The 21901-nt window shown below is 41.8% G+C and overlaps 2 protein-coding genes across 3 annotated transcripts in view; both read left to right on the top strand.

Moving 5' to 3' along the window:
* Nucleotides 1–12128, top strand: part of LOC125887217 (semaphorin-3ab-like) — a 157216-nt gene extending 145088 nt beyond the window's left edge. The window contains 11 exon segments of the mRNA XM_049573880.1: nucleotides 2238–2352; nucleotides 2463–2532; nucleotides 2644–2788; nucleotides 2894–3113; nucleotides 3235–3326; nucleotides 3418–3429; nucleotides 3431–3460; nucleotides 4118–4275; nucleotides 6039–6106; nucleotides 7930–8075; nucleotides 8374–12128. Coding sequence (XP_049429837.1) covers nucleotides 2238–2352; nucleotides 2463–2532; nucleotides 2644–2788; nucleotides 2894–3113; nucleotides 3235–3326; nucleotides 3418–3429; nucleotides 3431–3460; nucleotides 4118–4275; nucleotides 6039–6106; nucleotides 7930–8075; nucleotides 8374–8904 — 1587 coding nt within the window. The 3' untranslated portion in view covers nucleotides 8905–12128.
* Nucleotides 1–21901, top strand: part of sema3e (sema domain, immunoglobulin domain (Ig), short basic domain, secreted, (semaphorin) 3E) — a 100356-nt gene that overhangs the window by 40107 nt on the left and 38348 nt on the right. The gene's annotated exons all lie outside the window — the stretch shown is intronic.

The raw sequence follows: 21901 nt of genomic DNA, 5'->3' as shown, positions 1-21901 counted from the left end.
GTGCCGGCGAGTACCGCAGCCTCTCCACGGACTATCACATCCAGACGGTCCCGGTGTTTCTTCCACAGGCTCCACTTCACTCAGCTGCCCGATATACCCGCTGCTTCTTCCCACATTAACCTGAATAACAAACCAGGGCTTGGTGCTCCGGTTGGATCCATACGGAGAGCCGCAAACTGGAAAGCTAGCGGAGGCTAACTGGCTGTGTTAGTAGCTGAGTGAAGTGGAGCCTGAGGAGGAAGCGCCGGTTAGCCCCCGCTTTCACTGTAGGCAGATTCACTCACCACAGGGGCAAGGAAATAAAACCTAAACAGCCAACTTAGTTTAGCAGTTAGCAATATCTTTCACTCACTCTCGGTCTCTGCTGTGTTTAGCTATTTCCCTGCTTTCCTGTTAGCATTAGCACTTACTCGGCTGCCACGCTAACAGTCCAACTGAGCCGAGGGCTCACGCTTCTCTGCCAGGCTCAGTGAGTCGGAGCCGAAAAGCGTGGGGACGTTAGCGTTAGCCGGCTGCTATGCTAACGTTCCAGGAGCCTGCTTCTCGGGTCCAGCGAGCTCTGGCGTGGGGATGTTAGCCTTAGCACTAGTCGGCTGCTATGCTAATGTTCCAACTCTTCACCGTGAGCCCATAGGGCTCCCGGCTCCCGGAGAAGAGAGGAATGTTAGCTTTAGTTCCCACAGTTAGCACTAGAGCTACTACGGCTACTGGAGTAGCTTGCAGCTATGGAGCACTTCTACCATTTCTTCTAGTCACTGAGCCTCGCCTCCATTTCAGCAAATATATTACATTTATTACAGGTACCATCATCATTGAAGTAGGCAGGGGAATAGCTAAACACAGCCGCCAGACTGCCCGCTGGGCTACATTTCACAGTGCTAATTGCAAATTAGCTGGGCTGCCGGGCTACTCACGTAACACAACCGAAACGCCTGACCCATTGCTGGGACCGAAGCTCTGGACATTAACCCATGCTACGATTGTAACATTAAATTTAATTGAATCGACATAGCGACATGTGCCTAACGTTACTGTAACACTAATTAAAACAGACATTTGACTCTATGTTGTACCTGTCCAGGAGAAGAAGAGCTAGCTCCGAGTCAGATTGTAGCCCCTTTAGCTCTTGCAGTGCTCCCCACCTTGGAAAGGCAAGGCCAATGTTAATCCGAGTTCTGTCCCTTTCTTCATCCGACAACTTCTTTGCCAACAACCGTTGTTTCTTTAGAGGTAATGTCAGATCCTGGTCTTCTTCAGGTGGACGTTCTGCTCTCTGCCATTTCATTTCAAAAATAACCGCTGCCATTGCTCACTGGCTGTAGCGTTTTATAGGGAGGGAGGGCCAAGGGCTCCGAGAGGGAGAGGAGGAGGAGGAGGAGGAGGAGGGGTTCACATGAACGCGCAGCCGGACCAGCTTGTAAACAATGGGCTGGAGATCAACACAGGGAGAGGGTGTGTGAGGTCATGCTATACTCCAGATGAAATTACACCTCTAGTTCTTCACATAGCAATTTTTTAATTCCTTCAATCTAGAAATGATGAATTTCGCTTATTGCCCCTTTAAGTCTGAGTCTGACTCGAGTCCAAGTCATGTGACTTGAGTCCACACCTTTGGTGTTATCATAGATGTATTCCCTCATGATCTGACCTTGTAAACCATCTTAAAAACTGTCTGCTGTAGCTTTGTAAGGAAGATTTATGCTTTCATGACCTCTAATCTGGAGGTCTTTAAAAAGGTTCTTCATAAGCTTTGGAATATACTAATAGTCCAATCTTTATTTATTACCAGTTCTCCATGTCTGTTTGATAATATGAATGACAATATTGTATCTATAGTATGCTCTAATGTGAATAAGAGGGGGGAAGACAGAATCAGTTGCATAGGGTAGGCAGTTCTCATGCTCTGTATATCCAGCCATCAAGCAAACACCACACCTCATTCAGCCAGAAGGTAATGAGCCATATATTCTCAGCTCAGCAGTAGAGTATGAAATTAGGCAATGCAAGTCCTCCATCAACATTATAGCCAATGACTTTTTTTTTTTTTCATTTTACAGACACAAAGCTGCATGTAAATAGCCGGAAAAGTAATTTAGGAGTATGATAATATATTGGTATATGCTATGGTAAAAGAAGGAGGAGAACTGTGGAAAATAAAACAGTAATGTCTTGATTTTTATGTAACTTCCAAGTAATTAATTTCCTTGCTGAGCTTCTCCATGTGATCCGCCCAACAGAATGACCTGGGAGGTCACAGGAGTCTGGTGAATAAGTGGACCACCTTCTTGAAGGCTCGACTCATTTGCTCTGTGCCCGGCAGTAATGGAATAGACACACACTTTGATGAACTACGTGAGTAATTGCTCCACCACTCTTTCACACAATATTTCCTGAAGAGGAAATACTATCTCTTCAGTGGAGAATACGTCTGTAATATTCAGTGTCTTCCCTTTGGCTTTCAGAGGATGTTTTTCTCATGAGCACAAAGGATCCTAAGAGCCCAATCATCTATGCAGTATTTACCACTTCCAGGTACTGTGGCTGACATGGTAATAGTTTTATCTGTAATCACTGAATGCATGACCTGCGTTTTCAACAAAAACCCGACCTTTCTGTAACCGACTCATTCTTTCTGCCCATTAGCAACATCTTCAAAGGCTCAGCTGTGTGTATGTACAGCATGACAGACATCAGGAGAGTGTTCCTGGGTCCTTACGCTCATAGAGACGGACCAAACTATCAGTGGGTGCCCTTCCAGGGACGTGTTCCATACCCACGGCCCGGCACAGTGAGTACAGTGCACTCTTAACTGGGATGTGTCTCTTATGAGCTGAGCTTGAAAGTTAATTCCCCGCCATGTCCTACAAAGCAGATAACTTTTTTCTCTCTATAGTGCCCAAGCAAGACGTTTGGAGGATTCGATACAACTAAGGACCTTCCTGATGAAGTCGTAACTTTTGCTAGAAGCCACCCGGCCATGTTCAACCCTGTATACCCCATTAACAATCGACCAATCATAGTCAAAACAGATGTGGACTACCAGTTCACCCAGATAGTGGTGGATAAAGTAGAAGCAGAAGATGGCCAGTATGACGTCATGTTCATAGGAACAGGTACACACTTACAGATACTGTATAGTGTAAACTGCAAGTGGTTTATTGACTGATAGATGGATACACGTGTGCTACAGAGTGGATATTAACTCAAGATGCGTGTGTTTGATTTGTGTGGTAGACATGGGGACGATACTGAAAGTGGTATCCATCCCCAGAGGCTCCTGGCATGACCTGGAGGAAGTCCTACTGGAAGAAATGACTGTCTTCAGAGTAGGTTATTTTCTTATCAGTCGTATGAAAGGATTGAAAGTGGAAAAGAAAGGAAAGTTTGTATAATTTCTCTATCATTTTTTTCTTTCAGGAGCCAACAGCCAATAACAGCGATGGAACTTTCGACAAAACAGGTATTTATTGTCCTTTTTATTGCATGTAAAATGAAGCTATAGCAACACGTGTAGCAGAACAGAGCTGTGTAGACAAAGAGGAGATCTCAAGCTATATCAAGATAACTCTGATAGAGAATATTACCTCGGTAAATGAGTTCAGTGGAGGCTGCAGATAAGCCTCTGAGATTGCATTGGGGAGAGAACCTGTGGAGATTTGATACATAACGAAAAATGTTACAAGCGAGCTGTTTTTGCATGTGCCTGACAAACCTGTCTGTTAGAGAGTGAGAGCTTCACCTCACAGGTGACACGCCTCGCTGAAATACAAAATAAAGCGCTTGTCTAAAACAGTTTAAGATGAAAGATTTTATCGCACAAAGATCTCAATTGTTGGCTTTCAGGCAACAGTTAGCTTGTCAACTTAAATGGCAGGGAGAGACAAAACGAGACAGCTAATTGACAGGTAGGACGGTACCTGAGCACTTGTAGTAAAAATGGTCTGACCACATTCCTTACTTGTGTTTTCACTTCACTGACACACACAAGCCGAGACAAACATAGGGGTATTTCTCAAAGCACATCGCTCATCCAGAAGTAAAACCTAAATCACAGCTCCCTAAGGCAGAAAGTATATGATCTTGAGAATGAAACCTTTCTCTCTCTTTACCTTCACAGCAACAACTGTACCTCGGTTCAGACATCGGTGTGTCCCAGATGCCTTTGCATCGGTGTGAGGTCTATGGGAAGGCCTGCGCTGAATGCTGCCTCGCAAGGGACCCTTACTGTGCATGGGATGGCGCCGAGTGTTCCAGATACTTTCCCATGGCTAAGAGGTACTGAACACATACTTCCACATTCATGTCAAGGCACCACTGTGCCATTGTGTTTTACAAGCTGCCTGACACTTTGTACACAGTGACTAATCAGTGCTCAAAACACCGAGTGGGTATTTTTGAAGTTTGCCCCAAATGCAGTATGATAGTTCCAACATGAAACAGAAGCAGACACTTTAACATATCTGGCTCAGTATAGATTGAAGCATAATGTTTGTTTACAGTAATTTTTAGGTAGAAAATCCCTGTGTCACACACATAAAACACTACCTGGGGTCTACATTATATTTAGAATATATTTCACCACTTTACCTTGCCACCACCAGACTATCCCAGCTGACATTAGGAGAGAGGCAGGGTACACCGTGGACAGGTCGCCAGACTATCACAGGGCTGACACATAGAGACAGACAACCATTCACGTTCACATTGACACCAACAGGCAATTTAGAGTCACCAGTTAACCTGCATGTCTTTGGACTGTGGGAGGAAGCCGGAATACCCTGAGAAAACCCATGCTGACGCAGGGAGAACAGCTTTGGAGTTTGCTCTTCTGTGGGTACATCACCAAAGCAAAAATCTCAGATAGGTCAGACCACCCTGTCTTTAAATGTTATCATTAAGGCTAAAAATGACTATTTAAAGAATCTTAATACAGTGCATTTGCAAATTGTCAGAATTCGGTCCATACGCATTCAATTTGATTGGCCAACTGTAACACGCTGCAAGTGCGTGTCTTATGAAAAGAACAACCTCAACAGAAAGGTGTGTTTGTGTTTTGCATGAGAGCAACCTGCTTTAGATTTAAACATACTAAATGTACACCACATGTTTGAATCATGCTTGTTTAAGAATTACTTTTGTTTAACATATTGACTTTATTTTACAGATGTAAAACCAGATCATATAGAAGGCTTTTCACATCGTGATTGAGGACATATGCAGTCAGACTGCGATTGAGGGCTGGAGCTAGGGCACGCTTATAGTGCAGGCTTTGTATATTTGCCAAAAACCCCTAAAGGTAGAGGGTCGTATTTCTACCAGAGAGCTAGAAATATAACCTGCCTCATGTGTTTACTGTAAATGAGACCCAGTGTCAGTGATGTCTGGAGGCTGTCTGGGTGATCCAGGGGTGAGGTAGGTGTTGGAGGTTCAGCGGTAGCGTGGTTGTACGTAGTAGTGGACCGATGTGTGTGCTCATGTGTGTGCTCTGTGTGCTGCCTCCCACTCACAGCTCCATGGGGCTTATTGATTTGAATGCTAGCTGCGCACAGTATCCTGTTCTCGCTGTTAGTTGGACTCCAGAGTCCTACATTCAAACATAACACAGCCAGAGCAAGCTCTTACCTCCAATTACCAACACACCAGCACTGGGTTAGAACAATGGGAAGCAAAGGGAGTGAAGTTACCAGTTTGCTCTGGCATCTCCACAGCTTCTACAGTTATTGTTTACAGAAAATATCGTTGGGGTTATGTCTCACACTTCACTTGAAGCCCCATCTCTTTGCGTCTGCAGCCCAGAGAGACGTCAAGCTGAAATGATTGATTAGGTTTGAATTCCTCTGTCATACACACCTATAATTAAAGCGTCTTAACAATGCTATGGGCTGCCTGCTGTTAGTTTATTTGTTTGTGTTGGCCTCCACGTTCAAACACACACCTACACACACAAACTCCCTGTGCTCACATGTTCTCTCACACACATACAAAGAAGCTGGTGTGTCTGCTGACTCATGAAGGTGTTTATATTTGTGTTTCTGCAGGAGAACAAGGAGGCAAGACATCAGGAATGGAGACCCACTCACACAGTGCTCAGATCTGCAACACCATGGTACATAAATGAGAAGACATTTTAAACTATGGAATAGTCAAAACAATGTGTAATAACACATGTTTGTGTTGGTTTTAGTACAGAAATTATTGCTATGACTAATAATATATATGTCTTTTAACTTCTAAATGATATATGGAGAAGAGCTTTTGTTTTATGGATTTATTTTTTCTTTGAACATAAAAAAGCAGCCGCTGGCCTTTATTGAAGCGATCAAACCAGTAGAGAATGTGTGCGTTGTATGTGTCTCTGGTGGTGTGAAGATTTGAGTCGGTCCATGTGAAGCTTATAATTAACATGGTCAGGATTCCACCGAGCCTCCTGTCTGTCGCCAAGCCCTCCACGACTGCCCTGTTAGTGGTCTTAGTGCAAAAGCAGGACTCACACTGGTGTCTAATACGCTGTGATTATATGTTTCTTTCAGTTAACTGAGAAGAACAAAAGGAAAAAAGTGTTATCGAAAGCTGCTGATTTCGGGAGGATGAATTCAGACACATGAAAAATATTGTTACCTGTTGATTCAGCAGGCAGCAACAATTTTGGTTATATGTTTTAAACCAGCCGCAGAACTCAATAAAGAAAAGACTAAATGAAAAAAGTGTTTTGAAAAAATGAGGACGGAATAACAATATAGTGTAGCAGGCTTTACTGGAGTCAGAGTTGTTAAATTTACAACAGGCTTTAGGAGATCAATCAGAAGAACACTGATTTTAAAGAGCAAAAACTCCCCGACTGAATAGCATTGCACCTACTTGACTGTAAAAAACCCAGATTTTAGCTACAGCCCATTTCCTCCAACGACTGCCTCTGTGGTGGGGCTGCCTGTTCGGCACATGATTGAGTGTGATAAGACAAGAGACAGGATAACGTGAGGAAATAATCTAAAATGCAGTCACTGAAAAAACTAAACCCAGGCCCCTTTCTTAGGCAGTACATGTAAGGTAATGATTTTTACATTTCAGTTACAGAAAGGCAGAAAAGCAGGGACAGTTTACAAAAATCGTTTAGTTTAACAAACTTGGGCCACTCATACTAGAACATGTGCATCCCCCATATACATGACAGAATGAATGAATGAACGACTTTATATCATACCAAAATAAATTAAAAACAAACAAGACAAAGAAAAAATGTCCAAAAAGGAGTAGGTAGAAGTAAAACTTTTATGTCCCTACTCCTTACATTTCTTCTTTTAACAATGCTCTTTGCCAGCTTTGTTCTTACATAATTGATCTTAGGTTTCCAACAGATTTTGGCTTTTAAAATCACACCCAGAAATTTAGTTTAATAGACTCTTTCCACATTAACATTATCAGCCATCATCTGTACTTCTGTGTCTGTACTGCGGTTTCCAAACAAATTTAAAGACAATTCATTTATTTTAAACCATTGTTTTAATTTACTCTTTCTGTCGTGACGTTCTCCAAAAGCTGCTGGTGTTGTCTGCCAATAAAACACATATTGATTTTCTGGACACCATACATACATTATTTATATTCAAAATAAATAGTTTGGGACCTAATACTGACCCCTGTGGAACCCCAACAGTTATATCTAGGCATGATGATATATAATCACTCATTTGCACAAACTGCTGCCTGTGTCCCATATAGGTTTTTACCCAATCCAATGCAACCCCCCTTATACCATTTTCCAGCAGCAAAAGTACCCCAAATTGATGCATAAAAATTACCAGAACACAGGAAGTTAAAAAATTAGCTCAAACATTTCTTCTTGGTGAGCCTCCAACCTCCTCGTTTTGTGCGTGCCCCCTATACTCCTTTGAGTAATATGTTCTGTTTTGGGCTTTTGTCTTACACCAGATGAACTAAGTGGGCAGACAACTCTCCTGGACAAAACTGTGTATGGTGTGGAGAACAGCAGCACTTTCCTTGAGTGCAGTCCCAAGTCCCAGAGAGCCCTGACGTATTGGCAGTATCAGCGCTCGACTGATGACCGCAAACAAGAGGTTGGGTTTACCTCGGCTGAACTTCATCTTTTTTATTGAAATAGACTCTGATGCACTTAGTCTGCAAAGCAGATAAATAATGACTGATGGTATTTCATTATGAAGATGATTGTAGAAAGTAGACAGTATCATATTTTAATAATATTTGATGCCATAGTTGATTAAAGACAGATAAATTTTGTGTAATCAAAACAGCCATGAGGCAGAGCTGATTAGATATTTGGGAACTGTTGAATCTCCTAATCATTCCCATCTTTATCTCTGTGTCTCTGTTGCTTTCAATCTTCTCATTCTGCAGATCAAATCAGAGGAACGTTTCATCCGCACAGACCAGGGCCTGCTGATTCGCACACTTAGCAAGAAGGATTCTGGGATCTACCTGTGCCAGGCGGTGGAGCACGGCTTCATGCAGACACTTCTGAAGGTGACATTGGAGGTCATTGACACCGAGCGCCTGGAGGATCTGCTACACCGGGATGAAGAGGCCACAGCCAACGTCCCTGCCCCGGATCTTACCCCACCTCAAGAAACTCCCAATCAAAAGTTGTGGTACAGAGACTTCCTGTCTTTGGTCAACCACCCGACTCTGAACAGTGTGGACGAGTTCTGCGAGCAGGTATGGAAAAGGGAGAGAAAGCACAGGAAGCAGAAAGCTCACCTGGTGCAGCAAGTACAAATACACCAGCACCAACAGCAGCAGAAGGTTGCGAACCCTCGCAGCCACATGCACGCTCAAGGGCTGGCGGCCAAGTGGAAACACCTGCAAGAGAGGCAGAAGGGACGCAACCGCAGGACCCATGAACTGGAGAGGGCTCCCCGCAGTGTCTGACCCATAACCCTTTGACTTTTAACACCCAAACCTGAAACCACACCCTCATTCTGTAACCTCGATTAACATACCCACGTTTCTCCTTCATACTGAGATACAGACATCTTCCACAAAGACTGGGTAGAAAAGTTAAACTGGAAAAAAAAGCTAACACTATCCTGATCTGCTGGCTGGTGTGTCCTGTGCGTGGGCAGCCATGTTTACAGTACGACAGCACAGAGGACCGCGGGGAACGGGATGTTGTATCACGCCAGACCATTTGAGCATATTATCTCAGCTGGCCTCTGTGGCCTGGACACTGCAGAGGGACAATGTCAAACCAGCACAAGAACTGGATACATATACCCACCCTACAGACATGACTGACTCCACGTTGAGATGTCAATGGCATTGTCTCATGGCATGCTAGTTAGGTGTCTTTATCAGTGTGAAACTAAGTAGATACCTAAAAAAAAATACCAGATAATTTCTTTTTTTACTTCACAAATATGAAAGAAGAGGAGGTGGGGTTGTATTAAAAACAGTAAATGGACTTACAGTGGAATTACAAGCACAAAATAAGTGAAGCTCATGAAAAGCACAAATGGGATATTTGGTTATTTTTGGTATTATAGATGGTAAATCAGTCGACACAAGAAAGAAAAATGCCCAAACACTGCAAGAAACTGAGAGCAACGGTCACCATTTGTCAACAAATACAACTATGTAGCTAAGATGTGTAAATACTGTATTCTATGACGTCTCCTCATACTAAAGGGAATGGCTTGCAGTCGTCTTGTTGCTTTATGTTGTTTCCCCCAGATAGAAATTTATTTAAGAAAAAGTCTTTGGAAAGCCGTTGTAAACAGGAGATTTTGTACTAGCCTGTGTGTCTACGCCCTAGATAAGCTTCCCAAACAAAGTCAGGTTTTATTATTCTGTTTTGTTCATCTACTTTTTTTTGAATCATCAGATTCCTTCCAATGTCAACAGTCGTAAAGTTGACTGTCACTCCATAGGGACGTCTGCCAACTGCATCATCTCAGTGCATGAAATGTCATACTGAGTTCTTCCATGTTCATTTGATTTGTATTCACTTTGTTTCCTCTATATGTGTATTTATTGATAAACAATCATGTACATTGTGAAAATATTTTTCAATGTGCAGGGGTTTTTTTCCTGCTTGGTTTGATTAATCTGATTTACAGGACCAATCTTTTGAAAGAATACTTTACCCACAAAATTACCATTTGTATAAGTATTAGTCATGAAGCAAAGAAAACTTTATTTTTCTTGCATGCCTCCACTGAAAAAGTCCAACATATTGATGTATTGATTGACTGGAGACCACATATAACAGCAAAACTATATCAAAACACCCATTTACACACACTTGCACAACTCAGGCTGTTAAAATCCAAGCCTCATTTATTCAGTTGTATGCTCAATACTTCACACATGCATTTTCACTAAAATAAACCTTAGTATTGGAGTCTGGCTTTGAGAGAGCATACATACGTTTTACTTTAGCTTCAGTTTTAAATAGTAAGGTTCTAGCAAAGTGCGTGTTTGTGTTTGGGAAATACTGAGCATATGACCAGATAAATGAGACTTGATTTATCCTGCGAGTTGTGCAGGAGCTCGTAAACAGATGTTTTGATATAGTTTTGCTGCTAAACATGGTGCCCAATCTATCAATAAAGCTATATGTTTGCCTTTTTCCATGGAGGAATGCAAGAAAAACAACATCTTCTTCACAAATTTAAGGTAGCACAGCATGACCAATGGTATTAGATACTGATGCACAAAGGCATTTTTTGATGCTCTGGGCAACTACCATAGTATAAAGAGCAAGTAAGTCCATATAAGACACACAGGAGTGCAGGTGGATTGGTCAAACAAACTCTGGACTTTTGCTTGGGAGGCCGCTGTTCATGTCTTGTGTGAAATCAAAAATCGGTTTAATTATTATAATAACAACTTAGTGTGCTAGCATGTGTAGCATACTATGCTAGCGACATGACATTAAGTTACGTAAACATACTTATTTTAAGCCAAACCATGACATTTTTTCAAAACCTAACCACGTACTTTTGTCGCCCAAACTTAAGGAAGTAAATCTAAAAACAAAGTTTGTACCTATGTTCTAAATTCATTTTGAATGACACTGTATGAGCAGAAACTGTACATTTGCTCTGACAACAGAAGCTGGAACAGAGTGTAAATTGGCATGCTGTCCCTGACTGTTCAAAGCTGACGCAGGAGGGGTACCTATTACATCATATGTTGATGTATACAGCCACTTAGAAAGCATTGATATCTGATCAGTTAGGCGTGATTATGTGTTGATGTATTTGCTTCCAAAACACATGCATTGACTAAAAATTTGGAGTATTAGAGTCTGGCTTTGAAGAGAGCATACATCACGTTCAGTTCACTTTTAAATAATAAGGGTCGAGCAAAAGTATATGTGTGAAGTACTGAGCATACGACTATGTTGTGTGGTTTGTAAACTGATGTTTTGATATAGTTTTACGTGGTGCCCAGTCAGTCAATAAATATATGTTTGCCTTTTTCCATGGAGGCATGTGAGAAATTAGCACTGCATTACCAATGAATATACAAATAGTCATTTTGTGGGTGAAGTATTCCTTTAAAATAACTGTATTATCACAAATACTGTAGTAAGACTGGAGGTTATTTATCAATATCAGTCAATATCACATGCATTACCTACATATCAAATGCACTGAGCAATAACCCAGTATCCATACTGTATTTTTCTTTCACATTTATTGCCTCATATTCATATTCTTCACAGGCAGCGCAGTGTAACAATTTCATCTCACTGCATGTTACATAAAAAACAAATTTTGTCTGATTATAACAATCCTTTATTATACAATGCACAAACACAAACCTGGAATGTAGCTGTGAACATTATGTAAATATAAATACTATGGTCTATGTTTGACAAGTATGACACTGTGTACTAGTGCATGTGAATACTATTGTAGTGTTCCTGTTTTGCTATAGCAATGATATACTAGTCTGGTGTTGTCACTGTTATTCTGTTGTTTGCTTATGCAGTACACAATATTAACTATTTCAAAGATGTACATACTATTTCTGTTAGGACTCTAAACTGTATAATTGATCATTCCTGAGGTAGGTATTCATAAAAAATAATATAAACAAGATCTAAACAGGATCTCGTTGTGGATTTTAACATCCACAGACCCGCGAACAACATTGAACAATGCCAGTTGAGCATTGCAACACATCAGTATGTCAGATGACCTTGTCTTGTAAGTGTTTGCAAACCTCATCTGCTTTTTTGGAAGCCATGATGGAGGAAGATGAGAAACAGCTGGAGCCACCCGTGAGAGAGCGATTTAAGGCTAACAGGACAAGATCAACACCAGAGCTGTGGAACTTTCAGTAGAGATGGGCATATGATAACATCATCATGATCAAGAGAAAGTATAGGGTGCCTCACTATGTCTGTCTTGGACATACATACAGTGGACGTGAGGAAATGAAGTGCTGCTGCTGCTGCTGCTGCTTTTTGGCATGATGATGATGGTGGTGATGTATTCTACTGATCTAATAAATGTCTCTTCATGAAGTGTTGGTTTCATTAAATCTATTTTTAATGTGCTGTGTCCTGCTGCTATCATGGTATGTGGTTAGTGGAAAGAAAATTTCACGTAGTGTAGATGATCAGATTAGATGGCGGAGCACCTTGCTGCATACATTTCCATATTAATGAGAAAACTTTTACAAACTTGTCCTTAATATTGATGTTTATTTAATTAGCTGTTATATCAGAACAAATAAACTTTACTGACGTCAGAGAATGGGCTAATTAGTGATTGAATTAACAAGTCATTAACATAACCGATAATATATTAAAAATCTAAGTAGGTAAGGAAGAATATCACTCAGCTCAAGAGCTCCTTATGTGTATTGCAAAGCGGAGCTGTGTGCTATGGCATGCCTCAGGCAGTGGAGGAATTACTGTAAGTTATTATGAAGACCTTGATGTGTGATGTGATGTGAATAAAACATGAGGTCCCCTACAGTCTCTCACTGGAGCCCAACTGTTGTATTTGCATACCTAAAAGGAGTTGGTGGTTAAAGATACAGCACAACTTTGGCTCTCAGTGTCTACAACTGAAGCTGAAAACAACAACAGAAAACCAACATCTTGAAATCAAATATCTCCTCTCGAGGGCCTGACAGAACTTCATGTCAATAGCTCCTGCTACAAAATATGAACTGTGTTTTACTACTGCCCTCTGGTGGTTTCAATAGGAAAGCACACGTATACCCCATCTGTATAGCATACAGTGGCATGCAAAAGTTTGGGCACCCCTGGTCAAATGAAGATGAATGGATCTCCCAAAAGCATGGAGTTAAAGATGAAACATTCTTATTATCATTATTTTTGTTATGTACAATTGTAGAGTGAAAAAAGGAAAGGCGTACCATGCAAAAGTTCAGGCACCCCAATACATTGGAGCTCTCAGACAACTTTAACCAGGGTCTCAGACCTTAATTAGTATGTCAGAGTTTTGGCTTATCCATATTCATCGTAAGGAAAGGCCAGGTGATGCAAATTTCAAAGCTTTATAAATGCTCTGACTCCTGAACCCTTGTTCTGACAATCAGCAGTCATGGGCTCCTCTAAACAGCTGCCTTGCTCTCTGAAAACTAAAATAACTGATGCCCATTAAGCTGTAGAACACTATAAGGCAATAGCAAAGTGTTCTCAGGTAGCTGTTTCCTTAGTTGGTAATGTAATTAAGACATGGCAGTTAAGAACTGTGAGGGTCAAGATGAGGTCTGGAAGACCAAGAACACTCCTGGAGAGCTGCTTGTATGATTGTTAGAAAGGCAAATTAAAAGCATCGTTTGACTTCAAAGCACATGCAGGAAGATTAAGCAGACTCTGGAGTGGTGGTGAACTATTCTACTGTGCTGTGACACCTGCACAAATATGACCTCCATTAAAGAGTCATTAGAAGAAAACCTTTCCTGTGTCCTCACCACAAAATTCAGTGTCAGAAGTTTGCAAAGGGAGATCTAAACAAGCCTGATGCTTTTTGGAAATGAGTCCTGTGGAGGAATGAAGTTAAAATAGGACTTTTGGAGGCAGTAAGCAAAGGGATGTTTGGAGAAAAAAACGGTGCAGAATTTCATGAAAAGAACACCTGTCCAACTGTTAAACACGGAGGTGGATCGATCATGCTTTGGGCTTGTGTTGCAGCCACTGGCAAAAGGAATGTTTCACTGGTAGAGGAAGAACGGATTCAGTTAAATTCTGGAAGCAAACATCACAGCATCTGTGAAAAAAGCTGAAGATGAGGAGAGGATGGCTTCTACAACAGGACAATGATCCTAAACACACCTCGAAATCCATAACGGACTTCCTCAAGAGGCACAAAGTGAAGGTTTTGCCCTTACAGTTCCTCAACATAAACATAATTAAAGATCTGTGGACAAACCTCAAAAGACTCACAGAATTAACAGCCTTCTGCAATGAAGACTGGGTGAAAATCCCCCAAACAAGAACTGAAAGACTCTTAGCTGGATACAAGAAAGTGTTTAGAAGCTGTGATACTTGCTAAAGGGGCTGCTACTAAGCACTGACCATGCAGGGTGCCCAAACTTTTGCTTCAGGCAGTTTCATTTTCTGATTTTGAAACTGTTAAAGATTTAAATTAAAAAGTATTTTTTCTTAATGTTGAAGAAATGTTTCATCTTTAACTTCATGCCTTTTGGAAATCAGTTCATCTTCCACTTACTTAACTACTCACAGTAAACGAAATCTTGACCAGGGGTGCTCAAACTTTTGCACGCCACTGTATAGTGATAGCTATAGGTGCTTGGGACAGATACAGCAGTGCTGAGGCTGCAGTTGAAAACACAACAGACGCGCTTTATCACAATAAAGCCTCTGTTGACACATTTGGTGACCTTTGATCTAAGGTCAGAGATCAGTGAGCATATGTCTCACCTGGGCTTTGACCTTGACCTCTGTAGTCACTTCAACTGCTGCTGTGGGAGCTCATGAGTTTCAGTCCTAACTTCCTCATACGCTTCAAAGGGAACATTACTGAGAGGTTCAAGTGCTGATGGTGTCGGCTCGGAGAACACACACACACACACACATTTTTGTACTTCTATCTTTGCTAGGACCCTCATTGACATAATGCATTCCCTAGCCCCTTCCCCTACCCTAAATGCCTAACCCCAACCCTTACCCTAACCTAAACCTAATTCTAACCTGAGTCCTAAAACCAAGTCTTAACCCTCAAACAGGCCTTTGAAAATGGGAGGACCAGCCAACAATGTCCTCACTTTGCAAAAATGTCCTCACTCTGTTGCCAAAATATGTTTTTTGGTCCTCACTGAATAGCATGTACAAGTGCACACACCCACACAGGCACACCCGCACATGTTTACTTTGGTCACTTTTGGGGAAAACACATAGACTTACATTCATTTCCTGGAGACTTACCCTAACCACTACTTGCCAAACACAAACACTAACCACTGACCCAAAACTCAGCTTTTTATGAACTGGGGGGACACAGCTTTTGTCCCCAATTGGACAAGCTGTCCCTAGTTTGCTGGTCTTTTGTCTGAAATGTGTCCCCAAGGTAGCCATACCCTCACACATGTGCCCTTTGTGACCCTGCTCTTGACCATGGTCTGGCACCGGTAATTAGTGATCTGAAGTCAAACTCCTAACATCACAGGGTGGACACAAGTATGTGTACTATAACATATGCTATAGCAATATTTAGTTTTGATGACTATGACATCATAATAGATTTTGGCAGTAACATTTAGCCCCATAAAGCAAAAATGCAGACAGTGCTTAAGTAGAAACAGAGACAGATGGATGGATGCTAAATTGCAGCATACAGTACACACTCTGATCATGTCATCATCAAAGCAAAGTAGAGCTTTTTCAGAGCTTTACCCCGTCTGTCTCTAACACTAAAATCCTTGATAGAATTGTGCTTTGGCATTCAAGTCTGTAACACAGAGCATGACTGCCCTCCGGTGGCTGAAGGGGACTTCTTTCGATCCAGTTCAATTCCTGCATCCCACTCTGTCTGATGGAAAATAGCTGCTCCCCCTCCTTGACTCAGAGCCAAAGCTATGGATGAGTGAGAAGGACCGCCCTGACACTCACACAAAGGACCACTAGACTCAATGGAAAAACTGACACATGAGTGACACAGTGGGAGAGCAAGAATACAGAGATTAGGGAGAAGTTAATGACCTTCTTGCTGCTTTTATTGCACTGAAACTGCTCTGTTACCTCGGGGACTGTTTGTTTGTGAAGTTATTTTTTTTATCAGAAGTTTTGAACACATCTATAAGCATTTGACTTTTAGTTATTACAGTTCAATTTAATTAACCTGTGTTCAATTAAACTCAAAGAGCTTTTCTTTTTTGTGGGGCTGATACAAAACATAAGATAAAGTACATTCAGTGGGTATGGGAAAGAAAATCTGACTGCATTGATTGCATGTAATGTGGATGCAGAATAACTGAAGAGAGTTTCAATGAAACTTGAGTGCAATAAGTCATCTTGTCTGATTCATCATGTGAAACTCGTCTTTCCCAGGAACACTCTTCCACAGAAAGGTGAGGATTAGGAGTCATCTGGCAGGCAGCTGAGCGAATATATAAGATCGCATGTTTGCATGCAGACACACACAATGCATCTGACTCTTTTCCTCAGACACTCATCATCTTTTTTACTGCCGCTGCATGCTTTAACTGCCGCTGTGGGGAAGAGGCATCGGTGTATTCCCTCCTATCACGAGGCTTGGAAAAAGTGAAATGGAGCAGAGATGGAGTCATTTAATCTTACACTGGTGACAATACACCGGGTTGATGCTTCACGAGGCCCAGTGGGGTTCTGCTGGAGACATGTACACACATGCACATATCAGCGGTGCGTTCCAGACGGTCTGTTCTGGGGCACCTTGAGAGATGACACGCTGGTTTATCTGGAAGATTGATGGAAAATTCCAAAAGCAGAAGATTCAGCACCAAGTTTTAGCATGCTCATCCACATATTTGTTGATGTTTGGATCATAATGCAAACAGCAGACATGGATACTCCCAACATCTGAACTCTTTCCTAAAGGAGGAAACGCCACACAGCTGCAAGCTGTGGAGGGAGCTGCGTCTCCCTCAGAGCCCCAGTACAGCCAAACATGACCCACTCAGCGACAACATGTCTGACATTTACTCAACTTAAGAAGGGACCCCTGACAGTGTGCAGCCCATTAGCCAGGCGAGAAATAACATTCGTATGTCATTCCCCTGCTCTGCCACCTTATAGCAGAGCGTGGTGTATCACGGCTCTCAGAGTGAGGTAATGATCTATCTATTCCTTTCCCTCCAGCTGTCACTTATCAGAGGCTTGTAGATTTCTGGCAGTGTCCCTGTCTGCGTCATTGAGTCAACACTGATGGTGGAAGTGTGTATGTGAGTATGTGAGTGTGTGTGATCTGAAGTTATTTTCTGGAAAACTTAATTTTGCAGTTTGAGAGGTGGGGGTTACTAGATCAGCGAAGGATAATGCTTTGAAGCATGATCAGGTTTGTGTGTGTCTGTGTGAGCTGCTCTCCATCAGAGTTTGGTAGCGTGTTAGTGTGTCTGCAAGCAGGGCACATCCCTGCCTGGGGTAAAACAGAGGACGGAGTATTTAACCGTGGCAGCTTGGCAGCGTTAGTGCTGGTGGTGTGCTGTGCAGTTGGCAGGAACCTCCAGTGTCTTTCTGCTATGAGTGACTGCATGGCACAAGAGGTTTAGACTGGTGGTATGACAACAACTTTAGCTCATTTCCTTTGTGGAACAGACCCGCTCTGATGTTTTTTTATGGCTGTCACATACTCATTGTGTAGTCTACTTACTCTTATGGAACAAGCATGTATTTTAATACACATTACAGACTTTAGATTTATTTTACAATGCATGCCAGTGTATCATAACTTATAAAGGAAACATAAGAACCTGTTTTCTTCCATGCGTATACAGTATTTCACATAAAAGGTATACCATGCAGGATTTTCAAGACTCATACAGATGTAGTCCCTTTCAGTCACCACTTATTTCCTTCTGCAAAAACTCAGCCCTCTGCCTGTATTCTCATATTTTCTTTTTCTTTGTGGTTCAGCGCCTTTATGGGCGTGTACCCCCATTGTGCTCAGGTGAGGTTGAGGCTTTATAAAAACGTAGTGACCAGGTGTCAGACCATCAGCAGCAGGCAGTGCCAAAAATGCAAATATAGTGAGGTGAAATGCCAAACCAAAGTGAATCTGGGGTTGGCGTTACTTTCACTTTCAACTTCCACTCCCAACTTGTTAAATATAGATGCTTAGTTGGTGGCCCTTGATGTCAGACACTGACGCAAAGAGGCACCCTTTAGTGGCATTATGAGACACACTGGGTGGCAGCATTTTTTAATGCTTTGGGCAACTACCATAGTATAAAGAGCAATAAAATCCATGTAAGACCGGCAGGAGTGGAAGTGGATTGGTCAAACAAACTCTGGACTTTTGCCCGGGAGGCTGCTGTTCATGTCTCGTGTGAAACCAAAAGTCAGTCAGCAGCATAGTGTGTTAGTATAGTGAGGCATGTCACGTGATGTTACATTACGTTAGTAACAAACCTACTTATTTTTAGCCAAACCTTGACAGTCTTTTGATAAACCCAACCACATACTTTTGTTGCCTGAACCTAAGGAAGTAAATCTATAATCAAAGTTCTGTACCCATGCTCTAAGTGGCCCCTTTTACACTGCCAGATTTTCCGTGAGTGTTGGGCCGTTTTGCCAGCAGGCTGCGAGCGTTTAGACACACAGAGCTGGATTGGCGAGTTGAACGGAGGTGCTCAATTTTCCACCGGGGCTGTTGATGACTTGTTGATGACTTGTGGTAGGAGCTATTAATGACACTGTACGTGCGAGCCACTGGCGGTGGATAAACATGAAACAGCTGATAGCAGGAATTAGCAAGCAGCTAGTAGCAAGAGGAAAACGCAAACCTGGCAGACACTGTAAAGATGAGCAACTGAGGAGACAAGGAATTGTGCACCCTCCTTGCCCTTGCAAACGAGGAGGCCATTAACTGTCAGATGGTGGGAACAGTGAGGAACAGTTATGAGACAACTTACCAGAGAATCGCTGAAGGACTGACTAGCCGCGGCTTCCCTCTCACGTCACTGGTTATGTCACACGTTGAGCTACATGTTTTGTTACTTGCTCACGCCCCCCATTGCCCTGAAAAAGGAGCATTCTGTATGAACAAAAGTAGGCAGGCAGCATTCTGTCACACTACCCGATTTTGTTGTTATACTGCCAATGCTGAAAAAAGACTGATTGGGCTTTCCTGCAAATTTGCACAATTCCGGTCTAAAAAGGACTACTGTCATGTAACATTTGTTCGTTTTATGTTTAGCACCCCCTGCTGACTATTTCTGGTATGACTTTAGAGTAAAGGCACTTCAGAAACTGCCTCTTCCTTGTTTTAATTGGTCAAAACAAACATATGACTTGGGTCATGGTTCATTTCGGCCATCTTTGTTTTGAATGCATGCTGGAGAGGCTCTGCTGAGCATGACCTTTGGAATCTACCTCCATCTGTTCATGTAAAGCCTTGGAGAAGCATCATTGGTGAAGTGAACCAATCATTTGTACCATGTGACATTATTGATTGAAATCATTTGATTTTTACACGTGGATGATTACCTTTCAATGCTTTGTGTATATTATTTTGCTGTCAAGGTCAACTTTACTTTACTAGTCATCATTCAAGCCTCTTAGACTTACTGTTTAGCTATCTGTCTATAAGTGCACATCAGAAGGATGCATTTAATGAGCAGAAACTGTACATTTACTCTGAAAACAGAAGTTGTTTTTGAAAAGAGATCATGCATGTAACAAGTGTAAATTTACACACTGTCACTATATGTTTAAAACTGATGCAAGAGGGGTACCTAGCATATCATATATTGATGTGTAGGGCCACTGACTAAGTGTTGATATTTGACGAGTTGGGATTGATAATAATTTAATAGGGAATATGCAGAAATTCTTCAAAATATATGAAAAGGACCCACAAGCTGAGCACACACACACACACACACACACACACACACACACACACACACACACACACACAAACACATATCTAAACCTTGTATAAATCACAGGGGCAATGCCAGACTTCATCTTGAAATCATGTAGAATCATGTACAATCACTGTTAATATGATAAGTATTTAATTGGCTTCCCTTGCATACAAACATACACTATAATTTGTGGGCTGTCAAAGGGAAGTGTTTCTGTCACAGTTTTGACACTTCACAAGAATAAAACTTGGTATTCAATCAAATGATCTGTCAGTTTTTAATCCCATCAGACATTTGATGACTCGAGGCAGTTTTGGCACATCTCACAGACGGAGTAAACACAAGAAAAGGGAAGTCTTTTCTTCCCTCACCTTTGCTGGCTCACACTTGACTGATGGAGCTCACTTATAAACATGCAATTACACTGGAATAAGCTTCACGATGAATGGTCAATTACTCTTAGTCTGTTTGTAAGCTCCTTGAATTGTTTATCCAGTGGCAATGATGTACAAGCCCAGTAAATCAGTTCATGTGCACAGCGCTCTGTAATGTAATTGTCTAGACAGTCCAGTATTAGCACCGGCGGGAATGTAAGTCTGGGTGATTTTAAGTGTTTATCTCCCACATCAAAGTCGCATTTATGGAGGAGAATGTTAAAAGAGTTTATATTAAAAGTCCAGGTTGTAGGATTTAGGGGGATATATTGGCAGGAATGGAACATAATATTCATAACTATGTTTTCGTTAGTGTATAATCACCTGAAACTAAAAATCACTGTGTTTTCTTTACCTTAGAATGAGCCGTTTACACACAGAACGGGTTCTTCACCATGTAGCCTGCCATGTTTTTCTACAGAAGCCCAAAATGGACAAACAAAATGTTGGGTCTAGATAGGGCCATTTTCACATTGACCACCGTTTGTCCTGTCTGTTGGCAAAAGTTTCAGTTCTGCAACCTCACCACTAGATGCCACTAAGTCCTCCACACTGTACCTTTAAAGATGATGCAAGAAAAGAAACCGCACAGTTTTCAATATTTGTTTATACATCTTTTTATGTTTTTCATAAAATATGTTGTTGGACTCCACAAAATGCAAGAAAAAAGTAGAATAAAAGAAAAGATATCTGATTGTTATGGTGCTGGCTAAAGGGGGTATTAGAGTTTTAGAGGAAAAGCATGAACGCTGCTCAAAGGAGCTGATGAGATGGGCTGAGACAATGGATGACTGCGGCCTCTGACCTGACCTTAGCTGACCCTGACATGGGTCAAAGGTCTGAGCACCACAGAGCAGAGGTCAATGTATGCAGAAAAATGTGTCTAGGTAGCCTGCCGTGTGTCTGAGTGTTGCCTGGCTGCTCCCCTCCACATGTCTAATCTGTAACTGATTGAGGTCTGCTTAAGCGAGGTTTTTGGCTGCAGCTCCTGGAACACATCACCCAGTGGAAGGCTTAGCTGTGTGTCATCCCGGCTCAGCCCTGCTTTCAGAATATTAGGAGGATAAAGAATCAGTGACTCCGCATTTAAAAGCAGACGGAGCCAAACTGAACTGTATAAGGTCTGTTTTGAGTTATGCATGTTAATATAACCATGAGCAAAGACTTTCCCTTAACTTAACCAGTTTTTAAAATTGCTAAAACTTTGCATGAACTTGGATGTATAAACAAATAAATCCCGTCTCCATCACCATCTCCATCTCCTCTCTCCCTCCCTTGCTTAATGGTAAAAATGTGTTGATATAATTTATGATAAATTAGAAACATCGAAACTTAAACATTCAACACCGAAATTCATCTTCGTCAGCATGGACTAGCATTGCAGCCATATGGGGAAAACGTGCACCAAACAAACTATA

This window comes from Epinephelus fuscoguttatus, linkage group LG4 (assembly GCF_011397635.1).
Source record: "Epinephelus fuscoguttatus linkage group LG4, E.fuscoguttatus.final_Chr_v1".
Taxonomy (NCBI): domain Eukaryota; kingdom Metazoa; phylum Chordata; class Actinopteri; order Perciformes; family Serranidae; genus Epinephelus; species Epinephelus fuscoguttatus.
The sequence above is the reverse complement of the archived record's forward strand: the minus strand, read 5'-3'. Positions and strand labels throughout refer to the sequence as shown.